This window comes from Heliconius melpomene, chromosome 9 (assembly GCF_056956725.1).
Source record: "Heliconius melpomene rosina isolate 202511_hmr_F chromosome 9, ASM5695672v1, whole genome shotgun sequence".
NCBI lineage: Eukaryota > Metazoa > Arthropoda > Insecta > Lepidoptera > Nymphalidae > Heliconius > Heliconius melpomene.
In genome coordinates, this window is record NC_140397.1 from 5,066,560 (window position 1) to 5,092,733 (window position 26,174).

The 26,174-nt window shown below is 31.4% G+C and overlaps 1 protein-coding gene across 1 annotated transcript in view; it reads right to left on the bottom strand.

Moving 5' to 3' along the window:
* The window catches only part of LOC146536329 (atrial natriuretic peptide receptor 2-like), a 49,597-nt gene that overhangs the window by 4,058 nt on the left and 19,365 nt on the right, over nt 1-26,174 (bottom strand). The window contains exons 2-5 of the mRNA XM_085190414.1: nt 5,533-5,672; nt 3,457-3,601; nt 1,899-2,048; nt 581-773 (exon numbers count right to left, since the gene is read on the bottom strand). Of these exons, the coding sequence (XP_085046540.1) occupies nt 581-773; nt 1,899-2,048; nt 3,457-3,601; nt 5,533-5,668 (624 nt within the window). The 5' untranslated portion in view covers nt 5,669-5,672. The remainder of the gene's footprint in view (nt 1-580; nt 774-1,898; nt 2,049-3,456; nt 3,602-5,532; nt 5,673-26,174) is intronic.

Below are 26,174 nucleotides of genomic sequence, written 5' to 3' on the forward strand. Positions count from 1 at the left end.
CTTTCAACCCCAAAAACAACCCCTTAGAAGTCGAATATTACAAATTCCCATCTTAGCGAGCACCTACGTCCTATAAGTAACTCCTATGCAAAACTTGAGATTCCTAGCACATGTAGTTTCTGAAATTTCGTGATGAGTGAGTGACCTTTCGATTTTATATATATAGATGACCGTGGTTCTTGTTAGAAATACGAAATGGTTTGCGTATATCTAATTTAATTTCCTATAGGTATTCATTATTTAACTAATATCTAACTCTCAGAGTTGTATTAACTTTAATAAATAACCTCGTCAATCCATTTCAAACTGTTAATTAACTAAATTCAAATACCAAAGTTCGGATCTCATGTTGAGGTAAAATGCGACGTTGAATTTCACCGCTAAACAAGCAATACGTTTAGAATTCGGCGGAAAATGGAGAACGGAGTGTCTTGCGGGATACAGCGTGAAGCTGATCGCTTACATAATTTCCTATTTATTTAACTGCTATCTAACACTCGAACTCATCATACCTTAAAATGTCAAACTTTTAATTAACTAAATTTAAATACTCCAATCTAGATTAACCTTTACACCTTACCTTATAAACGTCAAAGTTTTCAATAATAGAGTCGAAGCTTGTATACAAGTCGTTCAACAGATCCACAACTTCGAGAGGCGTGGACTCGGCGGAGAGTTGGGTAAAGCCGATTATGTCGCTGAAGTAAATTGTCACCTGGTCGTACGTTTCTGCCATCACGGGCTGGCCCATTATAAGTTGTGAAGCGACTGATCTAAAATGTTGTTTTTTTTAAGCAAATCGATTATATATTTGTTAAACCAAAATTACGATTATCGATAAGTCTAGATTATTTGTTTTTAATTTTTTTAGGTCGTCGTGGCATAGGGGCACAAGTATGTAACTGTAATAGATTTAGTAGATTGTGGGTTCGATTTCCACTCGGGGCAATGGATTATTATTTATTAATATTTTCATTTCTTCGCTCTGTTAACAAGGCAAAAAATGAGACGTTAAAGTACAAAGGTCAAAAACATTGAAAAAAATATTTGTTAGTAATTTAAATTCCCATAGTTTTTCTCGAAAAGCAGTTCAATAAATGTTGCTATAAAAAATGAGTAAATTTTTTTCCAAATATACTCGTCAGTAGTCAGTTAAAGCTCACTTTTGCAAAGTAAAGACAGAAGTCACTTTCGAAATCCTCATTACAGCAAAAGAACATCTAAAAGAATCCTTCCGAGAAAAAAGATTGTCAAAATGTCTACTTTGTTTATATCAGCTGTAATATTTTCCCTTGCGGCGAATAATCCTTCAGCGAAAGAAAAACAAAATCTTATTTCAGTAGACAGCTTTTAAGCTCCAAATCCCTTTGCAAGTGAAGAGAAATGTTTAGCGTTCTTCTAAGGTAACATTTACCTTTAATGTTTGTATATATGCCTATTTTGATTATAAAGTTCGACAGTCTTTGAAGATTTAGCCAAATTAAGTTAGTCTCGAAAGTTTCGGACCTGTATAGATTTAAGCTTATTCGCAAAAATAATATGTAGAAAACTCAGAAATGTTTAAATGAAATGAAATATATATTTTTTACTTTTGTAGGACACATATTTTCTAATAATATTAAAAAAAAAATCAGCTTCACGCTGTATCCCGCAGGAAAAGCAGAGGGAACCTAGTGTTAAGACACTCCGTTGCCCATTTTCCGCGCTTTGGCTCGACACCAGAACAAAGAAGTGAAAATATAAATTTAAATAATTAATTAATTATTATTAATTATTATTTAATTCCATTTCCTCGATAGGGACTCGAAACCACAACAGTCGCGTTACAGTCAAACCATTGAACCACTGCGCCATGACGTCTAATATTACGTGTTATTATAATAATAAAATATATTTACTTAGGTAATAACTGGTACAATAACTCCTCGCATTTCCTCTTCTCCTCCAAGTAATCTGAAGTACGTTCCTCGACTAAAGCTTCCAAATTGTTAGCATACTGCTCCACTTGCGTCAACAGCATGTCCAGTCTCGTGGATGTCTCGCAATCCCTTTGAAAATGATAAATTACTTTGGAATTACTTATTCTATCTATATTTAATAGATTTGTATCTTTCATACATAAAATATTCATTTATATTTAGGTTTTTAAATTGTGTGTTATTTTGACAGGCGGAAGTTCTATTTTTTAATTTTTAATATTTGTTTTTACTAAAACTGTCGAACGCTACATTCAAACAATAAAAAAATAATTGTTAAAGTTAATTGAGGACTAGAGAGCTTAGAAATGTCATCCAAACGTTCAAAAATTACATGAAATTCCCAATAATAGATGATAATATAATAATAATTTTAATTAATAAATTAAATATTTAATTTTTAATTTTCGGGATTTTTACACATTTTTAATGAAATATTTTTAATGGAAAGCCCTCGTTTTGAGAATATAACATAACTTTCATTAAAAAAAAAGTTTCGCCTTATATCCCGAACACAGCAGATAAGAAGCCTAAGAAGGAACCAAGTGTCAAGACACTCCCATGTTCCCCATTTACATACTCATCACAAACCATAGATAACAATTGGAACAGCTATGTTAAAATCTGCCAAATTAGTTACTTATAAAAATAATTACCATAGCAATTATTTCTGTTAATTTATAAGAAAAACATTTCAGAATCCCACCGGCTAATTGATGTACGAAATAGGGTCTTTATAAATTCAGCTATAATGAATCATAATTTAATTACGAAGGGACTAGGGAGGGTCCAGGAGCATAATATATATCATTTACAAATTTCAATAACGATTTTGATATAAACTCGTAATTTAATACTCTTCATAAGAATTAGAGTTGAAATTTATGTTTTATAGCCTATTTTTAAATAGTAATAATACTTAATTTTAATGGGTCTTTCATATCTAAAATATTAGTAAAGGCCAGTCGTATTGCAGCAATTAGTTGTGGGTTCAATTCCCATTCGTGTAAATTAAATATCAAATATTTTCATTTCTTTGATGTCCAGCACGCGATGCCTCCAGAATCCGGGGGAAAATGGGAAGCAGAGTGTTTTAATAGCAAGTTCCCTCTGTCTATCCTGCTACGAGATATAAGCTTGATGCAAAAAATAAAAAAAAGAAGGGTGTAGTAGGCATGTCACAAGTTTAAAACTACATCAGTTATCTAGAAGGGTGAAAAATATTTTTCTTACTTTTACTAGATACATTTTGCCTTAGATATTGAAAAGTAAAGCGGTATTTCGTTTAATTAGACCAAGAAGACAAAATTATTTAAAAAAAAATCTAAAATATTTCGGCGATATTTACCAATCGATGAACAGGAGGGAATCGAACCCATAAAAGTCATAGGTATAGGTATATTAATATACAGTGAACTTTATGTTTAAAATCTATTTATATCTAATGTTTTCAAGCACAGTAAACTAAAATGAAACTTACTTATTAATCCTGTGAATATTTTCCTTAAGTGCTGAAAAGTCCGGTCGATCGTCATCCGGTAGAGCCCAGGGGGGTTCCCCCGTAAGGGACTGACGCGGTGACACTGATAAAGGGGATGTACCTCGGTTCCGCATATCGGCATTGCCTGTAAATTACTTTCATTTAATTATTATATTCATGTTTTCTTTTTAGTACATAATTAAAGAAAGAGCGATATTAAGTAATGTTTTAGTTTCTTTATGCCTTAATTATTAAATGTTTCAAGATATTAAATAGAGAACTAAAACATTAGAACTTATAAGATGGTTGCATGTGCAACGGTTGTGGGTTCGATTTCTGGGTGATTTCTCAAAAGTGGGTGGAGAGTGGAGAACAGAAAGAATAGACATAGAAGAATTCTATTTTTTCTGGTATATTTTAATATCGACGGAAAGTGGGGAACCGAGTGTCTTAACACTAGGTTCCCTCTGCCTAACTTATTATCTTATATATTTTTTTATTTTATCTTTTAATAAACATTTGTATATAACAAACACTATATGAATAAAATAGCTAATATTCTCTAAAGTGTCCCCGTTAGAAATATCACAAACTTTATAGCTATTTTCCAACTTTGATAAGCGTGTTAAGCTTCAGCTTGACACATCGTTTCAACACAAAGGGACTTTTGTAATACACGTTTATTTTAAACATTTTGCATATGTCGCATGAATGACACAATAACATGGAAAATTTACAATAACTAATATAATAAAATTTTCTTGCTATCTCATTACGCTTTTCATTATATATTTTTTTCAGCATCACGCTGTATCCCGCACACTGCAGGGTAGGCAGACGGAATCTAGTGTTGAGACACTCCGTTCTCCACTTTTCGATTAATTTATGGAGCCATTACGTTTTTAGTGGCGAAACTCAACGCCGTGCTTTTCCTTAGTACAGGAGCAATGAAAATATTCATAAATTCATTTCCTCCAGTGGGAATCGAACCCAGATTTGAATTCCGCCACTCAGTACACAATTCTCTATGCGACGGATTGCATTAACGTTAGGCTCCAGTGAAAAGGCTGTTTCTTTTATATAAGTCATAAATAATATTAAAAAAATATAATTACATTTAGTATTATTTACCTATAGATTGTGATAAATACCAAAAAAGTAATAGCCAATTTAGTGTTCTTTTGCATCCAATATAAAAAAATAAAATGAATAACCCCAATTCCATCTAAAAATTCGTTTAAAAATTTTCAACTTTTGTAAACATCGACGCTGCTTGGAGAAGTGTAAAGCTTATTCGCAATTTCAACTTGTTTGGTATATCTGAGAGTCGCACTCAAAGTGAGGCATGAATTTAAACATTATCAGACCGTACATTTCGCAGCTTTAGTGCTTAAGACATACATACATATATGAAATACTATATATAATAGTTCTGCTATTGTGCTTTTCTTAAAGCTTTTGATTCAGTATTGTTATTTACATCTTTAAAGGAACAGTATATTTTTTACGCTTTTCTTCACGCACATAGCAGGGTAGGCAGAGAGAACCTTGGAACTTAGTGTTAAGATACTCAGAAGATACTCCGTTCCCATTCCGTTCTTTCGTTCATTTTCCTTCCGTTCCCTACTTTCTGCAGATTTTGGAGGCATTGCATCCGAGTTTGATTGACGGAACTGAACGCCGCGCTTTGGCTCTACACCAGACCAGAGCGAAGAAAATAGAAATTAACTAAATGAATTTTCTCTATTTGTACTGCTTCTTGTCAAATGTTATAATTATAACTTCACTGGAAGTACCCTATAATTAGATAATGCGGAAATTTTCGTACAAACTGGTGCAAAAATGATCGTATCCTTTGATTGCGTTGACTTAGATGCTTATTTTTCTGTATACCAAGAGACAATAGAAGGCAATATTTGATATGAATATCAGTTTGATACCTCTTCTCTTATTTTCTCAGAATGAGAACTCGACAGACGAGAAAAAACGAACTCCTTCTGAAGTAAAAACCAAAAAATCAATAATCAAACCTACAAACAGAAGCAAGCATACACGATATATATAATATATACATACGTCTAAACTTATCTTCCAATATAGCAGCGCAGTAATCACACGCCAGAGTACAGTGTGGTCTGCGTGACTCCAGTAGGGGGCTGACGGCGCGCCTCGGGCTGGGCGAGTCCGCGCCGCCCGGCGGCACCAGCGACATGGCTCTGTTGGGCAGATACGTTATTAGATTTGGTATTTACTTACTTAGTTTAATAATAGTTTTAGTTAAATATTAAAGGGTTATGGTATTTTGTTTTAATATTAATTCAAATATTAGCGTGTGTCTGTAAAAGGATAGGTTGTGTTTTGGATTTCCGCTCCAGGAAATTAATTATTTAATATTTTCACTTCTTTGCTTTGGAATCTTCAAGGCAAGGTGGCGTTGGGTTTCGCCACTCAACACGCAATGCCTCAAGTTCCTCAATTTGGCGTAAAGTGTGGAACTGAATCGTCTTAATGGGAACGGAAGGTTCCCAGGTCTCCCTGCTCTGCTATATTTCGGAAGGCAGTAAAACCGCAATAAAAAATAATCACTATGTCTAGGCTAATTAAGCAAAATGTAATATAGGTATAATACACAATTAATTTTGAAGCCGTCGTGACGTAAGGTGTAAGGGTGTAAGTGTAACCCGACGGTTGTGTGTTCGATCACCAATAGGGGTAATTAATTATTATTTATTAATATGTTAATTTCTTAGCTCTGGCACCAAGACTAAAATACAGCGTTGAGTTCCGCAGAGACAAAAATTTAAACGAATAAAATACCAAGAGTACGAAAATAATATTAACTTATGTATGATATTTTTGATATTTTTTTTTGCATATTTAAAATATTATTCATAGTCATCTGAAATATGCCTCCCAAATCCCATATGCCTCCTTTTCAAGAAACATGAATTTGCTATTCTTATTTAATAATATTTTGTACTCTATATGTATGTATGACCTGTACAATAGCCCCCGAACTCCCTGACGTTACAAAATCCTTAGAATAGATTTTTGATTAATCTATAAAACTTATGTAAAGGATGACTTAGAGGAAATTCAATCAAAAAGCTTATAAAAGCTCCCACATAATATGACGAACATGTCATGTTTCACTTAGAAATTATTTTTCATATAAAATGTCAAATATAACAAGTAATTTGGGAGCTACATTTAGAATTTCTTAAAAGCATCTAATTCCAGGGTTTCTTTAAAATCGTGATAGTATTTTTTTTACATTTCATTGAATAATGTCTTACTTACATAGTATAAAAGTGAAGAGTTTGTTTGGTTAAGTGCGGTAATCTCAGGAACTAACAGTTTGAATTATATTTTTTCCATTAGATAAAGTAAGTATTAAACAAGCAAAAGTTAGTATTATTTATTTTTTCTCAGCTTCACGCTGTATCTCACTACATCAGGTTAGACAGAGGGAAAATAGTGCACTCTGATCTCCATTTACCAAAATTCTGAAAACATTACGTGTTCAGTGGCGAAACTAAACACCGCGCTTCGCCTCTACAATTTTATATACTGGTGATAAACCACTACTTTTTATTTCATGACTAATAATTCTGTCAAAACTAATTTTAATTAATTTAATTGCTATTAAAATTATTTTAATCACAATCAATTCGTGTAAAGCTCTCAGCACAATTTTCATTTAATCTGCGATTACTCTTAATGTTCATTCGACGATTTAAAAGTGTTTGCAAAGCCTATTTGAATGAAAATTATTTTGAATTAAAATAAATAAAGGATTTTTTCTATTAATAGGTATACATACTGTTAATAATTTATATTTTAAATTAATAAAACTTTTATTTTAGGTGCCTCATGCTCGTAACATATTAATTGATTAATAATAATTCGTTCTTAGATAATTGAAACTGAAATAGTCATTGTAAAATGATTACTGCTTCTAAAACGTATAGTATATTTAAAATTTATATATTTATTTTGTATTTTAATTAGAAAGTTGACATTTTAACTTTCAATTAATATTCAAAATTATAATTTTCTTACAAATTAAAGAAAATTTAAGAATAAGGTCAAATAAAATCTGAAATAAAAATAATTTTCTTGTTGATTATCTTAATCTTAGGCTTATCTTAGTAAAATAAGATAATATATGTATATATTAGTAACGTATATATTATACATTTTATTTAAAACGCGCGGAGCGCGTGGCCAAGTTTTTTTACGAACAGAACTGGCGAGCAGCACCGTGTGTTATTTTACACGAACCATTTGAAGCCACTTTTTACCTATTCGAAACTCAAAAACTATTCCACCTAAACCTATCATATTTGGCTCAAATATTTAGACCCCCTACCTGTATACGTGCATTAAATTTCATAAACACAGCTCAAACAGTTATTTAGATAATGACGTCCAAAAATCGTAATTTTTTAGGGGGGTGACTGACCTATAGACCTTAATGTTAACCAAGTTCCAGATGACCTGGAATGGTGAAATTTAGCATCCGGTTAAGTAATTGGGTGTATGTAAAGGAAAAAATCCGAAACTAGTATTTTTTTAACATTTTCTTATAATTTTTCAATAAATAGATTCAATTAGGTACATTTACTTATAGTGTAGCGCCTGGCATAATATAAGAGCAATGCATTATTTATATATTGTTGCTTTTATTTATGTCACACGTTAGTAAATATTTTATTTGTTTTGTAGACTAACTTCACTATTACTTACGTAAGCCATCTACAACAACATGATGCTTTCAAGTATATTTTAAGATAAGATATGTCTCCATTTGTAGCTGAAAATGACTCTAATTTATGTCCTGAGAAAGCCTGTCATCATGTGGACTTCAAGGGCTTCACGTAAAAATATAAAAATATAATAAATGGATTAACATCCTTCATTATTATTTATTCCTAGCGGACGCGCGCAGCTTCGCTTGCGTATTTAGGGGTGAATTCTAATAACCCATGAAACATGTGTTCAATGAAATATTTTTAAGAGTCTAAACTTAAAAAGTTTATTAAAATCGGTGGCGGTTTAAAGATTTTTCCATACAAACTTTCAACCCCTTATTTGCACCCTTAGCGGGAGAATTCTAGAAAACTATGAAACACGTATTCAATTAAATACTTTTAAAAATCTAAATTTCAAATTTTATAAAAATCGGTGCTGATTTAAAAAAAAATCCATACAAACTTTCAACCCCTATTTCACCCCTTTAGAGTAAAAATTTTTCAAAATCCCTTCTTAGTGGATGTCCAGATTACGAAAGTAAACGTCTGTCCAAACTTTACGTTTCTACCATCAGCGGTTACGGCTGTGAGTGCGTCTTACCTCAGTCAGCGAGGACAAGTCCTTTTATATATATAAACTAGCTTTAACTTGCGGCTTCGCCCGCATGGTTAAATGGAAAGTGTTTTTAAAAAAACATAAAAGGTTAACATAAGCAAAAATGAAAAATCTAGCCATCAAGTTCAGACTTGAGAGCGGACGATCTGTTGTTTTCATTCATAAATTACATATGTATCTATTAATAAAAACGGCATCTCAAGATCGATCTCAGACTTGAGAGCGATTGACAAATACGGACCTTACAGTATTTTTACTCTAAGATTTTCACCATTTATTAAAAGAAATAACCTTTACAGCTTTTTAGAACCGCTTCATTAAAATGTTGACACATTTATATATATAGCTATACTAGCGGACGCGTGCAGCTTCGCTTGCTTATTTAGGAGTGTATTATAATAAACCACGAAACATGTGTTCAATGAAATATTTTTAAGAGTCTAAATTTCAAATTTTATAAAAATCGGTGGCGATTTAAAGATTTATCCATAGAAAATTTCAACCCCTTATTTGCACCCTTAGGGGGTGAATTCTGGAAAACCGTAAAACACATGATCAATTAAATATTTTTAAGAGTTCAAATTTAAAATTTTATAATAATCGCTGGCGTTTAAAGATTTTTCCATACAAACTTTCAACCCCTTATTTGCACACTTGGGGAAGAATTCTAGAAAACCATGAAACATGTGTTCAATTAAATATTTTTAAGAGTCTGAATTTCAAATTTTATAAAAATTGGTGGCGATTTAAGAATTTTCCCATACAAACTTTCAACCCCTTATTTGCACCCTTAGGGGGAGAATTCTAGAAAACGATGAAATACGTGTTCAATTAAATACTTTTAAAAATCTAAATTTAAAATTTTATAAAAATCGGTGCCGATTTAAATTTTTTTCCATACAAACTTTGAACCCCTATTTCACCCCTTTAGGGTTAAAATTTTTCAAAATCCCTTCTTAGTGGATGTCCAGATTACGAAAGTAAACTTTTGTCTAAATTTACCGTTTCTACGCACAGCGGTTACGGCTGTGCGCGCGTCTTACCTCAGTCAGTGAGGACAAGTCCTTTTATATATATAGATAACTAGCGGCCCGCTCGCGGCTTCACCTGCGTAAACTACATTATTATTAATTTCTGTCTCCATGAGTACCTATGTCGTATAAGTGACGTCCATGCAAAATTTGAGACTTCTAGCATTTAGTAACGAATGACAAAGACAAATTTAAGGTAGAGTAACGAAGTTTCATACAAACTTTCAACCCCAAAAACAAACCTTTAGAAGTTGAATATTGCAAATTCTCGTCTTAGCGAGCACCTACGTCCTATAAATAACTCGTATGCAAAATTTGAGATTCCTAGCATATGTAGTTTCTGAGATTTCGTGATGAGTGAGTGACCTTTCGATTTTATATATATAGATAAATGGATTAACATCCTTCATTATTATTTATTATAATTTAAACATATGTTTTAGTACTTATTATACTAAGAGTATTTGCATAGTCGATTAACGTATTTGATATTAAATTATTATTACAATATTTAAGTACTAAGTCCTATATAAGATCCTATAAGGGTTCTGTTTTATTGCTTTCGAGGTACAGAACCCTAAGACAGAAAAAAAATACACTAAAAAATAAATATAAAAAAAATATATATATTGATAGAAATATATATAAAATGTATTAATAATATACGATAGTATATTATCTGTAAGGCCAGTCGTGGCACCGGGGCACAAAGTGTGTGTGTTAACAGTAAAAATTTAAGTAGTTGTTAATAAAAAAAATAAGAGAACAAAAGAGAAAATTAAAAATTACTTAAACAAAATAATAAAAAGTAAATAAATCTGCTTTACGATGTATCCCACACATAGCGGGGTAGACAGAGGGAACCTAGTGTTAAGACACTTAGTTCCCCTCTTTCCATCGAACTCTGGAGGCATTGCGTGTTGAGTTATTCCAACAAAATAATAAAATTAGAAAAAAATAATTATTATTATTTCAGATTTCTAAACGCAGCATACATTAATTACTTTCTAATCTGACAACTGTCATTTAATCAACAAAATAAAAACTATAGTCGAGATTCATAGATAAATATAATAAATTTTCATATATAGGGGAATTGTGCTCAAGATGGCATCTATACTAATATAATAAAGCGGAAGAGTTTGTTTGTTTGTTTGTTTGTTTGTTTGTTTGTTTGTTTGTTTGTTTGTTTGTTTGTTTGTTTGTTTGTTTGTTTGTTTGTTTGAACGGTAAGATCTCTGGATCTACTGGTCCGATTTACTATGTTTTTGTTTTTTTTGTTTTGTATGAAAGCTGCATTCTTCAGAAGTGCTATAGGCTATATAACATTACGTTACAATTATGTACTAATAAATTAAAATACTTTCTAATTTGACAAGCAATTTATTCTGTCATGTTAATAACAACCGTCATTGCTAAGCAACGGTTTGCAAAGTGTCTTTGTTGTTTTAAGAAAACGTCACCAAAATGAACTTATATTTTGACTAGTGGACCCGGACGCGGCTACGCCTGCTTCAACTATAAGAATATTTATTAAATATATTCATGAAATTATTTTCAATTCTAAATAGAATTAGTAAGAAAATATAAGCTCAAATAATCAAAAAGAATAATAAGTAGATACACATTATTAGAAAAAATTATCTGAGTTATTGAAATGAACTAACAAAAGGATTAAAAGTAACTAAAGGATAGGTATTCTTAATATTAGAAAAAGTACCTAAAGTTTTCCGTGCGTGCGTACATAGATATTGACTCTACGAAATAACTAAACATTTCTCTCTATTAAGTATGATAATTTTAGCGGGCAATATCAAATAAAATAAGAAGAGAATCAAAGTGTATTTTAAATTAATTATAAACAACAAATAAAGTTCGAAAATGTATGAAAATTTATAAAACCGTCAACGTCATCTGCCCGTTCGCGTCGGTCATACTGTGCCGCCCGCTAGGTGGCTAGGTCATTTGGAATCAGTGACATCTCCTTAATTATTTATTAGAATGTTATACAGTAAACTATAATTTCAATCTAGATAAAATGCTAAAAGTGACCATTATATTTATTTTCATAAGGATGAATATCAAAACGTCGCGGTAGCGGTCGCGTAGCAACGACGGTTGTTATTAACATGGCAGGATAAATTGCATGTCAAATTAGAATGTACTTTAAAATATATTAGTATATATGTGTAATGTAATGTTATATAGCCTATAGCACTTCTGAAGAATGCAGCTTTCATACAAAACAAAAACAATGAAAATCGGACCAGTAGATCCAGAGATCTTAGCGTTCAAACAAACAAACAAACAAACAAACAAACAAACAAACTCTTCCGCTTTATTATATTAGTATAGATATTCATCCTTATAAAAATAAATAAAATATTATATAATATTTAATAAATATTCTTATAGTTCAAGCAGGCGTAGCCACGTCCGGGTCCACTAGTACTATGATAAGATGACACACTACCAATATTGATGAAACTATTAGCGTTAAGTGCGATCTTGTGACGTTTTAGAGAGTGTCTGTAGATGCAGCTAGTGCTTAAATTCAGTATGGCTGAAAGTGAATGCAGATGGGCAAGTAATTCATGTTTTCGTTTTTTTCAATTGCAACAAATTTTTCTTTCGCTTTTGCTTGATGGTGAAAAGACATGTAAGATAAAGATTTTCTATTTGAACTTATTATAAATGTAAAATAGGATTATTATATGACACAACTAACGCTAAAAGCGCATCCTAACCTATAAACTTTTGTCACAACGGTTAAAATTAAATTCATATATCTATTGGGTAAGATGACATACAAAACGTGAGTATAAGATGGCATACTATCTTACCCTTATAAATAGAATCGATATATTTTTTTTGCTTTACGTACAAAATGCCTGGCAATTACAAACGAATATATATTGGTCACAAGAAGACATGGATAAGGCTGCTAGAGCAAAGGCATTCAATAGCCGCAGGTGACGAAGTTTATTTCCCTTTTGGAAAAGGAAGTGACTGATAACGGAATCCAACCTCATAAAATTTGCAACATGTATGAATCTGGCGTTAATACTGTTTAAAAGCCCCTCAGCAAAGAAGAAACTATTTATTTGTGAACTATGCTCGACATATAATGATGGCGTTTTTATGCCACATACTAAGTGGCATACTAAAAAAAAAAAAAGTATGTCATTTTACCCTGTAGATATGTCGTCTTACACTGGTCGACCTAAGTGCGATTTTTGTTTGTTTTTATGATGTTTGAAAGATGATTGTTCTGAAACTAAAATAATTTCGTTGATTATGAAATATATAATAATACGCAATATGCTGTTCTCAGATGACTTTATTTATTTGAAATATTTGTCTTCAAACAAAAAGTATGTCATCTTAAGCACAATTCCCCTAATTAAATATCGTCTTAAGAGTAATAAAACATAATATTATTGACCATAATAAAAAAGTAAATACCTAATTATATTAGATATATTTTATTGTACGAAGGCGCTTATATTTTAATGGTTTTTTTGGCCTGGGTTTCATGATTTTACTGGTTTTAGGAACACTTGTGAAAACGGCAGAGAACGAAGTCGACCTTGGGATCATATCAATTCAGATTGGTACAGTCAGCACTTAATAAACTTATTGTTTATATTTTTTCCAAGACATGTTGAACAATGAGTCGTTCAATAGAATTGCTTGTGGTTGAAACAAGAACTTACACCGAATTGTTCCAATGCCTCCCGATGGGAGCTGTCTCTTCCATGCTATTGCATATTCTTTGTTTGAGCGTATTGATATACAACAAACTAATAAATTGCGCGAGACTATAGTAGAGTACGTATGTCGTAACTGGAATGATTTAAGTATCTACACTAGCGCTCGAAACGGGAATCCTTACTCTTCTAAAGAAGACATGCTTTGCTTAACTACGTACGGAGCTACTTCCGAAATAAAGGCTGCAGTAGATTTGTACAATATTAAGATAGAAGTGTATTATCACAATGGTGTCCTACTTGGTTTATTCGGCGAAGAGAAATGTCCTATGAAGCGCTTACTCTAAACTATGTTTTAAAAACAGCAACTCTTGAGTTTCTTGCCGTAGTAGCTTCCTACAGGAAAAGTACTTGTAATCTTCCTACTTATAATTTCTGAACAAAAAGTAATGATATCCCATCAAAAACATAAATGTAAAATGAAAGCCAAGTTTTTTAATAAAACGTATCCTTTCAGCGATAAAAGAAGTGAGATGTAAATGTATGCCAAGTTCAATGGTCAGTCCTGAAATTTATTTTTAACAATATAAAATATTTTATAACAACTGAAAATGCCCATTCTTCTTACAACTTGGAGACTTTATTTATGTGTAATATCTGACTTGGCTAGTTTTCAAATTAATTTACATCGATATAAATGAATGTATTCAAATTCTATTCTACTCAGATTCTACTGTAAATTCTTATGAAAACTAGCCAAGTCAGATATTACACATAAAAAAAGTCTCCAAGTTGTAAGAAGAATGGGCATTTTCAGTTGTTATAAAATATTTTATATTGTTAAAAATAAATTTCAGGACTGACCATTGAACTTGGCATACATTTACATCTCACTTCTTTTATCGCTGAAAGGATACGTTTTATTAAAAAACTTGGCTTTCATTTTACATTTATGTTTTTGATGGGATTACATTTACATGTATTGGTAACCATAGCGATTCATACAAAATGCTTCTTTCAAGAAGACTGAACTTGACAGGTTGACAGGTGAATAGCAGGTACGCTTACAAAGAATAACGCGAGTTTCATGAAAATTAGGAGCAAAAGGTTATTTTACTAGTTATGAAATTATTATTATGTGACGCCAGTAGTGACGCAAGGGCACGAGCGTGCGGCTGTTGCGGGTTTGATTCCCACTCGTGGATATTAAATATTTAATATTTTCGTTTCCTAGATTTAGTCTCGAGGCAATGCGTAATATGAATTCCGCCCTTCAACACGTAATGCCCTGAGAATTCGATGGAACGTAACGAAAGTGTGTTAATAGGAACGGAGTGTTTCAACACTAGGTTCCAAGGCTGCGGGATACATCCTTAATCCTACAGCCATTTTGCCATTGAGTTTATTTAAAAGGTTTCTTTATATTATAAAATAAGAAGAGAATTTACAATAAAAAAGAAGCGAGAAAAAAATATCTGAAAAACTTTTCTATTTATCTAAGCAAGGAAAGTTAGCAATCAAGTGGTAAACAATAGAAGGCCGCGTTGCAGGCGCCAACGCCAACACACCTCTTTTAAACTGTAATTCTCAAGTAAGTTAAGCATTGCGTTTTTCTTGTAAATATTTTTCTATTAAGAAAATATAATAATACTTTCTTTTTTATTTTCTTTATTATATTATAATTACTATAAACGTGACGGTAGTGGGTTCGATCTCCACTCGAGGGAATACATTATTATCTATCTATATATATAAAATCGAAAGGTCACTCACTCATCACGAAATCTCAGAAACTACATGTTCTGGGAATCTCAAATTTTGCATGGACGTCACTTATAGGACGTAGGTACTCATGGAGACAGAGAAATTAATAATAACATAGTTCACGCAGGCGAAGCCGCGGGCGAGCCGCTAGTTTATTTATATTTTTATTTCTTTGCTCTGATAACAAAGCTAAGCGCCTTCACTCAGATTGAAAAGGAAACCAAAACAATCCGCTCTCTACTTTCTGTCGGATTCTGGAAGTATTCCGGCACTCCAGGCGGAAGAAATGAAAATATTAAATATTTTATTTCCCCAAAATGGAAACGAATCCACAATCTCGTTCACATTCTCACGCTGCGCCACTCTACCTCATAATTTACATTCAATAGACAATATAAGGCCTAGAGGCACTAAAAGGTAATCCGCTTGGATAGGATTTATGTATAACACTGAAAAAGCAGTCGCGGTCCAGCAATTCAGATTTGTTGACCCAGTTTAATATTTCTGCTATTATAAGTACTGAACACATTTCTTTAATACTTCAACTTGTTTCTATGTTTAATGAAGGAACATTATATATTTTTTTAGGGAAACCACGAATTACCCCAACATATTTATTGGGGTAATTCGTGGTGCAGAGGGAAGTATTTAATAATTACATTACTTTGCTCTTGTGTAAATTCTGCCACTCAACACATCTATCTTAAAAAAAATTGATGCTTAAAACAAAATTTGTAGCAACTGTATAATAATTTCTCAGTATTACAACAGTCAAAATAGTTTCTACGTTATTATTTTAATGTTCATTTTCAATACAATTCCATATATATATTTCATATATCAATAGGAATTTAAATGTGCTATATTAATATTCTACAGTCGTAGAAGTTACTAAAATCAAATCACAATGCCATTTGCGACCGGAACGTCATTCTATGCATTAGTATAGGAAAATCTTAGTAGAAGCATGCAGACGACACTCATTTACATACTAAGGCCAGTGGATTTCTATCCCAGGACTATAAAGGACGCTGAGTTATCCATTATAGCTTCGTCCTCACTTAAATCTTAAATTCTTTAGAATTTCTGAAGCTTTTCCTTAGTTATCCTTTTTCTTAATGTAATTTTATAATTATCAATCCAATATTTGATTGAGGTTTCTTATTTTATCCTTCTACTGATGGCTATATATAAAATATATGTAAGAAAATCCGTTCCGTTCCACTTCTGCCAAAACTTAATATATTCCTTGTCATCTTATCTAAATGAGGAAATGAAAATAATTCAAAGCCCTAAATGGGGATTTAATAACTTCAATTGGTTTCACTATTTATTTTTCAGCTTCACGCTGTATCCCGCATATAGCAGGGTAGCCACAATGAGCCTAGTGTTAAGACACTCCGTTCTTCATTTTCCACCAAATTTTGAAGACATTACGTGTTGAATGGCGAAGCTCTACTAGGCATTTTGCTTCAACACCAGTCGAGCTTATATATACTTTTCGCCATATAAATATATTGAATATTTTGTTACCTTAGGTGGACGAAACTGCAACCTTTCGCGTTTACAACCACGATAGGCCTATACTAAACCTCTACTAATTCTATACATTTTTGTTAGCATAGGTACATAAAACTCAGTACAATACATCTCTATTTATTTTTGTCAACTCAGCGCCTATGACGCACAAGACGGCTTCTGTTTAAATATTTTATTTCACCTTTCAAATTGATCGATAACATGATATCATTTCTATTTTAATCGTTTCTTATACGAGTACGTTTTTCGTGGAAAAGATTCCATTTGAGCTCGTTGGCTCCTTAAATAAATTATAAGCATGTCTTAAGTGCGGTCTTAAGAAAAATTAGGGCTCTTGGGCACGCAAATGTCAAGCCTAGTTGGTAGAGTACATTAGTTCAGGGCCTCATATCCTTAAATTCGGGGCCCTTGTATGGTCGGGGCCCTGGCATTTCATGTAAATTACATACACAGAGTGTGACTAAAACGACTCGGGGAAATGAATTATTATTTTCATTCTTTTGCTCTGGCACCATGGCAAAAACCCGGCGTTGAATTCCGCCACTCAACACGGAATGCCTCGAATAATTCGACTGAAAATAGGGAACGGAGTACTATAATATAAGGTTGCCCCTACCTACTGTGTGCGGGATACCGCGTGAAAACTGATTTATTTATTTATATTTAAATTCAATAACCTTCAAATGTATCCTGTAAAAAAACATATAAGGGTCATAATCAGAAAAAGTGTCCTTTTTGTGTCTTTTCTTGTCCCGCTACTTTGAATGCGTTTTAAAAATACAATTTTAAAGATAATTTAAATATTTTGCCATTTACGATAAATTTATTTATTAACTTAAAGATTTTTGTAATATTTTAAATGTATTATGGCAAATAATAGTATTTGTTGTTAGTTGCAAAAAACCTTTCAAAATGCTTCCATACAATTTTTCGTGTCCCATTCACCACTTTACTTTTTAAGAATTGATTTGTTACGAATGTTTATGGTTTTATTTGATTTCAGATATGTTTATATTACTTTACTTTATGCATAATATTAAATAGAACTACTTTTATTGATACATTATTTAATAAACAATATATATTAGTTAAGTAAATTTGTCCCAAAATATTGTCTTTTTGTTACTCAGGGCTAGTAACGTACAATTAAATGATGAACGCAATTATTTTGGATGGTGTTTAATATTGTTTTTTGTTGTGGCACCATAATTCTAAAAGTCAATGCTGTCGTAGCTACAACAAGTAGTGTTCTCGCTGCAGTTGAGGGGTTCAAATGTTTTAGAGGGAATGCGTGAAATTACACCTCAGGGTTATAAACGGCTTTTATTTTGGTAAGTATTCTATAATTTCGTTTTCTTGTTTATGTTATTTGCTTCTTTTTACAAAATCTCAAAAAAGAACTTCAGTGCTTGCAGATGCAACACGTGGCTTATGAGCAAATATTTAAAAGGGTTAGAATTTCTCAGATTTCATTCTCAATTTCGTTATATTTCGTTACGTAACGAAATTGAGAAAATATGAAGCCTAGTTCACAATTACGTTACCAATGTTTTCTTATATATGTTTATAATAAAATTGTATCGAACCGGTGCTTGTATATGGAAGATATGTATATAAGAAAAAAAAATTGCTGGCATATGAAAAAAACTATTAGTGACTTTTCATAAAGTAAAGTAACCAAAAATAATGATTTTTAAATTTTTTGCTTGTTTGCTTGTTTGTCTGTGTACGCTAATCTCAGAAACAGCTCAACCGATTTAGTTAAAAATATTTTTTATTCTGCCTGAAATTAGTTGTGATTTTGTGATTATTATTTTTTGATAAATATTTTTGTATTTTCAGTAAGCGTCATGGCTCCTATGTCGCGTGCTGAAATACATAAAAGATATAGAGAACGTCTTAAAAAGACCAATCCTATTAAATATGAAGATATGCGGAATAAACACTTACAAAGAATTAAACTTAATTCCAGTGATAACGACTCAAATTTTGATATATTTTAAAGTGGATTTAATTTTATCATTAACTTTGTGATCTCTAACTAGAAATATAAGTTTATTACGTTACTAACTAGCATTATTATATTGTTCATATTGTCAGTTTGTTACGTTTTCTTCTTACATTTATAATCTGTTAATTCAACGATTGAATCTTTAAAATTTTAATCTGTGTCTCATTAAATAAAAAAAACAATATTTTATTCATATAATATCCTTATTTTGTTGTGTATAATGCCTTATGACATCAGTTTCGTAACAAACATTATCAGTGTTGTTACTTATCAGTTACGTTACGAATTCGAAAATGTCCACTTTTCTGATTATGACCCATAAATCTCCTCTATAAATCATTCTTTAAACACGAAAACGGATACGCTCTCGAATGCTTCGGAGTTCGGACACTCAATTCATCTTTATCAACGAGGCAAAGCTGACCTCGTTTTGCATTCAATAAAAACTAGAACCAATGCTGAACGAACGTATATGTATATGTGAATGGGAATACATACATGCATATGAATCGTTTTTTAATACAAGAAGAATAATGCAGTTTTATTTTTCATTTTTGATGAGACCTATTGAATTCGTTGATAAACCAATACTTTTAAAAGTAAATATCGTTCATTTATTCTAACTATTAAGTTTTTGCACTTAGATAAGAAAGAAAATATGTCGATATGTGGATTTTTTTTTAATCGTGGGGAGGGAAGAGGGTCCTCTGTCCCTCTTTAAAATCTGCAGGTGACTTGATATTTACATCTGTATATTTACAATAAGTGAAAACAAAATGTTTAATTTTTTAAATATTAAATATAGTTTTTGGCATAAATAAAAAAACAGACTTTTTGAGCTTTCAAACTAAATTTTTAATTTTAGTACAAACAACTAGCAAATGTTGAAAACTGTAAATGATGTTACTGCCAATTAAAATGTGACATCCCAGGGTTTTTATGTAGAAACAGTTTCAATATAAAACTTTATGAAAAATAGATAAATAGATATATTCAGATTACAAATAAAATACAAAATGTATATGCTAATAAAACTATTGCGTAGTTTCTCACAGCATATAAAAACGCTTTTTAAGTGTTATGGATATTTTTTCAGCTTCACGCTAATTCCCGCATGTAGCAGGTTAAGCAGAGGAAACCTGGGAACCTAGTGGTCAGGCACTCCACTCCCATTAAGCATTTCCGTTCCCCACTTTCCGTTGAAATATGTATTTTTGAATAAAAATAAAAGTTGGACTACCAGCTTTTAAGCGGAATGCAGTATTTTATTTCCACTTATAAAGTGCAAAGGCTTTGAAACTTAAAACCAACTCGATAGTTGTGCTTGGGATTATTCCAAAGTAACTTTTATTGAGCATAAATCTAACTTTTAAAATCTTTAATCTTATAATAATGTCAGTTTTAATATGCAAAAGCTTATAAATTATAGAAAAAATTTGTGATTATACATAATTAGTAAATATATCATAAATTTGCACTGAAAAAAAAAATTATAGAAAAAAATAATCTGTTTTCTTCTTTCTTTGATAAAGGCGTTATGAATATGCCAGTGGAGCACTAAGCGAGGTTCCAACTCGGAGAGGAGCGGACCCATTAAGGACTACCATTAAGAATTACCAAGAGTAAAGAAACTAGATGATTATACTAGATATTTCCACCAATAAAAAGTATGGCACTAGTACCGAGGAAGCAGAGCAGAGAGAAAGAGAGAGCTTGTTGGAAATATAAACCTATTTTATTAAAAAGAATTCTATTCTTAAGCCATTTTTTAATTTCTAATCAAAATATAAAATTGTTATCTAATACAAATTACAACTTTTGATTTTAACAGAAATGTAATAAATAACACAATATTGCAATAATTAAAAATATTCTATATTAATGTTAACAAAACTATTTACTACACTCTCACATTTAATACTTAAAGACAAAAATAGTATAACAGAAAACAATTCTATTCATCAATTAATTCGATAATTAATTAATTGAATCTAAGGTTATTATATAAAGCCTTTAAGCGATATATATGAAAATGAAGGTTTCGTATGAACGTTAAACAACTACTGAATCCACCTATAATTGAAAATGTCATGAAGAGAATGAATTAATGAATGGTTTCCAATTTGGTTAATTCGATTGTCATAATGTGGATAGTATTCAGCTCATATTTAGCAACGTGGTCGTTTGTATAATTTATACAAATAAATATAAATTTCCTTTTTTTAAATTAAAATTGTAATCTTTATTAAATTGCTTAACTTATATATAAAACAATGGTTGAGTGGTATGAGAATACACAGCCAAAACTACTCCACTTAGAATAAAATTACTTTGATAGGCAGAGAGAATAAGATAATAATAAGAAGAGATTTTTGGAAATTCTTTCAGGAATGAAAAAACAAGAGATTTTCCTTTTTAAATCTTAGCAGACAAAATTGCGGGCTACGACTGCTATTAGTAAAAGATAAAGGATAAAATTGACCCAAAAACATATAAGCATAATTTCAAATGAAAATTATTGTCAAATTATTGTTGTTTTTGCGTATCAGCTACGATAAAGAAGTCTTCCGTAGTACCAAGCATGGATTTGGTCCATTAACTAACGTACTTTTACCTAAAACTTTTACCATGAAGTTCAAAATACCTTTATAATAAAACAATATAACTTGAACGGAATTGACAAAGTAACTAAAGCAATCCGACAGAAGGCAATACAAGCAAACTCTCGCAAACATATATAGGCTTCAAACCTACTACATATCTATATATGTCTATATCTATATCTATATACAAAGGAAGTGGCGACGCTGATTGTAAATCTATTCGCTTGACAGTTAACAGCGCAGTTCCCACTTTGTTATCGACGAAGCGTGATATTGACAGAAGAATGAGAGCGAAATGGGTGCAATAGAAATGCAATTTCTTTTAAGGGAGTTAGGTTAGTATTATTTAATTATTAGTATAAATAAATACATTTATTAGCTAAAATATTTTAAGCTTCATTATATTCTGTATATAGCAAGGTAGGCAGATGGAACCCAGTGTACAGGCACTCCTTTCACCACTCTCCACAGAATTTTCGGGGAATTCCGTAACGATAGATAGATGGCGAAACTCAACGCCGCGCTTTGCCTTGTTGGCAACCAGAAAATAAAAATATGAATTATTCTGTCAATGAAGTCATTCTCTCGAGTGGGAATCGATTTTTGATCATTGCCTAAAAAATAAATATATACAAAAATATTATTAGATATATTATTAGATATAACACAACTTGAATTTTCACTTACAAGTACTTATCTTCACTTAAAGCTTCTTTATTTTAGGTTCTCTACCGCACATGCAATGAATAATTCAGCAATAGCGTTCCGTTCTTATATATGTTAAAATTTTCACGTCGATCTTTTTTAGAATATTTGGCATTCTCTAAATATATTTATTTATATGAATAAAAGTGACTACAATGAAATTTTATTTCACTCATTCAATAAAAAGAAAAATGTAAGATTTTCTAAAAATATATTTGAAATTTTCAATTTCAATAATAAAGTTGTTAACTCTAGTTATAAATATCTTCTATAGACACCGTAATTGTTGAATATAATATTTATTTCAATACAAAATATGAGGTCAATGTGGCGTAGGTTTTGTTATGGAACATAATGCTAAATAAATATATGATAATAGTAAAAGGCTTTATTTCATTAAAATATTTTCCATTAAAAACGTAAATAATATGTCATACAATAATTTACTTAAAAATAACCATAAAGTTTTTATAATTTAAATATTTATTCATTATATTTTAATAATATTTATTTAGCATCACACTGTATCACGCACAAAACTGAGTAGGCAGAGTGAACCTAGTGTTTTCTGCCGAATTCTCGAGGTATTGGTTGTTGAGAGGCGGAACTCAAAGAGGCGCTTTACACGCCTTAACTAAGCGAAGAAATGTTATTATTAAACATTTTTCTCGAATGGGAATCGAACTCACAACCTGTCCCTATCAACGATTGGTACACATTTATCACATACCTATGTATATAATAAATAAATAGAATTTGTCTATGAACTTTCTATCTATCTATCTATCTGTCTATATGAACGTAGGTTGTTAGTGGTTATGAGATATATTAGTTTCGTATAATGTTATGCGCATAATTTATTGTTATAATACATATTATAATAACAAGGTTCCAGGAAACTTTGCTACAGGTAATGAGTTTGGTGCCTGTATTACCTCAACTTTGCACTATATTCATATAATGACAATTATATAGTAACTAGCGGCCCGCTCGCGGCTTCGCCTGCGTGAACTACGTTATTATTAATTTCTGTCTCCATGAGTGACGTCCATGCAAAATTTGAGACTCCTAGCATTTGCAGTAACGAAGTTTCATAGAAATTTTCAACCCCAAAATCAAGCCCTTAGGAGTCGAATATTACAAATTCCCGTCTTAGCGAGCACCTACCTCCTATAAGTAACTCCTATGCAAAATTTGAGATTCCTAGCACTTGTAGTTTCTGAGATTTCGTGATGAGTGAGTGACCTTTCGATTTTATATATATAGATTTAGGGATTTTTTTGTAAGCTTCACGCTTAGTGTTAAGACACTCCGTTTCCCAGTTTCCGTTGAATTTTTCATGTTGAGTAGTAGAACTCGACGCCGGGACTTTTGCTTTGGAAATTTTGCTTTGGTGCCAGAGCGAAGAAATGAAAATATTATTAAATAATAGTTCATTCCCCCGAGTGGACATCGAACCTATAAGCACGTTACACGTAGAGGTTAATGACTTTTATCTTATTTCTACTAAATAAAGAATCCATTTATAAGAGGAAATAGTTTGTGATATAGTGTAAAGAAATCAAACACCTCGAGGCTTTTACAGAACTTATATTTCTTCCAGGGCTAAATAACATTAGGCTTGTACAATTTATATCACAGGACTTTTACAGAACTTATACTTCTTCCAGGGCTAGATACCATTAGGCTTGTACAATGTATATCTTAAATTATAATACAATATTTTATTCTAGAGGACCACTTTCCTCTTCAGCTCCAAATCTAATAATGCGCATCAGAATTTTCAACACATCAAGCGTCGCGCTAGTTCTATGTATTAATTTTCAAATATATCTTTTTATTAAACAAAGAGGTTGATTTACATTTTTCTATAACAAATTATCGTAAATATAAAAACTATTTATATAAAATCATTACATTCGGCCATCCGACTTCGTGCAATCTCCCGATGCACGACTACTCACAAAAACAGTACAAATCAACAATGTATTATTATAAGCTCATTACATTCGGTCGATTACAAATAATATATGTATTGATATTGCCGCAGCCTACTTCACATCACTAGTTTCAACAAATATACAACTAATTAAATCATTGCGTCTTGAGCTAGTACAATCATATTATAACAAAATGCGCAATAGATACTAGACTTAACATATAATTTACAAAAAATAATTACTTTTGAGACCAGAAGACTTTTGGAGTTCTCTCAGAAGTTTAACCATATGTACATATAACGAAATTGTAACTTATCGCTGCGTGGAAGAAATACGAGAAAATCTATCAATAAATAAAACATGTTTTGTTAAAATGTTGTCTGTCGGTTTTGTCGGTTTATGTGTCCCTGCGTTTGTCTGTACGCATATCCTGAGATTATGAACACTTTAAACATTTTTAGTAATAAAAGTTGAGCAAGTAAAGAAATATGTAGTATAAAGTTTAGTTTCAACTAAAAGTAACATCAATAATCTTACACACAAATATAAATATTATGTTCTAATGTCCACTGGCTACATGTTTGTTTATCTCTACATATATTGCACTCTTTACGTACATACTATTTAAAGTTTATTTCTTGCTATTATTATCTGTCAGTTCCGTTATAAAACTTTAATTTCACTCTTAAATATATAAAATAATAAGGATAGCGTATTTATATTTGAAACTCCGCTAAAATTACAAATATCCTACGAAATACTTTATTGTCCATCATCAAATAAAGTGTAGTAAAAGAAAATGCTTCACATAAGAAAATGCACAGCAGGCGGCCTTATCGCTGTAAGCGATCTCTGCCAGGCTACCTTAAGGTGCACTCGGAAGTGTATGTCAATCGGTAGCCTACCGCTGCTTTATATCCTTATACACATACGTAATATATCCTATTATATTGTATAGAATTATTAATTATAATAAAATATAATTTCTAATGTCAACAAATATATATAAATACGGTCACGTTAATTTGTAAAGAAAAGGATACAAAAACTTAAATATGTCTAGGTCTAGGTCTTGGTATAAGGATACCTAGGAAATATTATTAAGCAATTTTAATTAACACAATAGATGTATGTTGATAAGTATGTAAAAAAAATCCATAACAGTACGTTCAGAAAAGTAAAAGGATCAACGATATTACAGAGCCAAGTAGTGTGCATCTAGCTGGGCTAATATAATGTTTGGATTGAGAACGTTACATTCGATAGGAATACAGCGTCGAGCTATTGGCATCATCAAAAATAAATATATATATATAATAACAATTTTGCAGTTGAGTTATAACAATTACTTCACATACATACTCATAACAAAATCGTAAGAGGTTCGGTCTTTACTTGAAAAATATTTTTTTTTTAAAAAAAATGTTATTAACCTAATAGAACCCAAAACAATTATTTTTGAATGTTTGTTTATTTGTCCGTTTGTCTGTGTGTTTGTTATCTCAGAATCGACTTAACCGATTTAAATGCGGTTTTCACTATTGGGTTCTGGCAAGCTCCCGAAAACATATAGGGTTTATTTTATTACAATCGGTTCATAAACAAAAAAAATAAAAGTTATGCCAATTTAAAGTATTTAGTTCGACAAATTTGCTAATTGCCGTAACAGTTATTTTATACAAGTGTTTTACTGAACTGACTGAATCTTTAGTTTTCAATTCCTTTATTAATATTTCTATTTCAGGCGGGCGTAGCCCCGGACGGGCCCACTAGTAGTAAATAAATTCTTATGTAATGTAAAGAATAACCTCATGAGAAACACTATAACGATTTTACAAAGTTATTTTTTTATTTTAAAATCATCCAATATGAGAATTCCAATTTTAATTAAGTAGAACAACATGTTCCCTGAACTATTCAAGACCGACCTAAACACAGCAATCCCTAACCATGCCACGGAACGACATGCAAGGAGAGTTGGCTGTGGCTGAAATATTCGAAACGATCATCTGTTGAACTATATTTACATAAAAGTCTTAAATGAC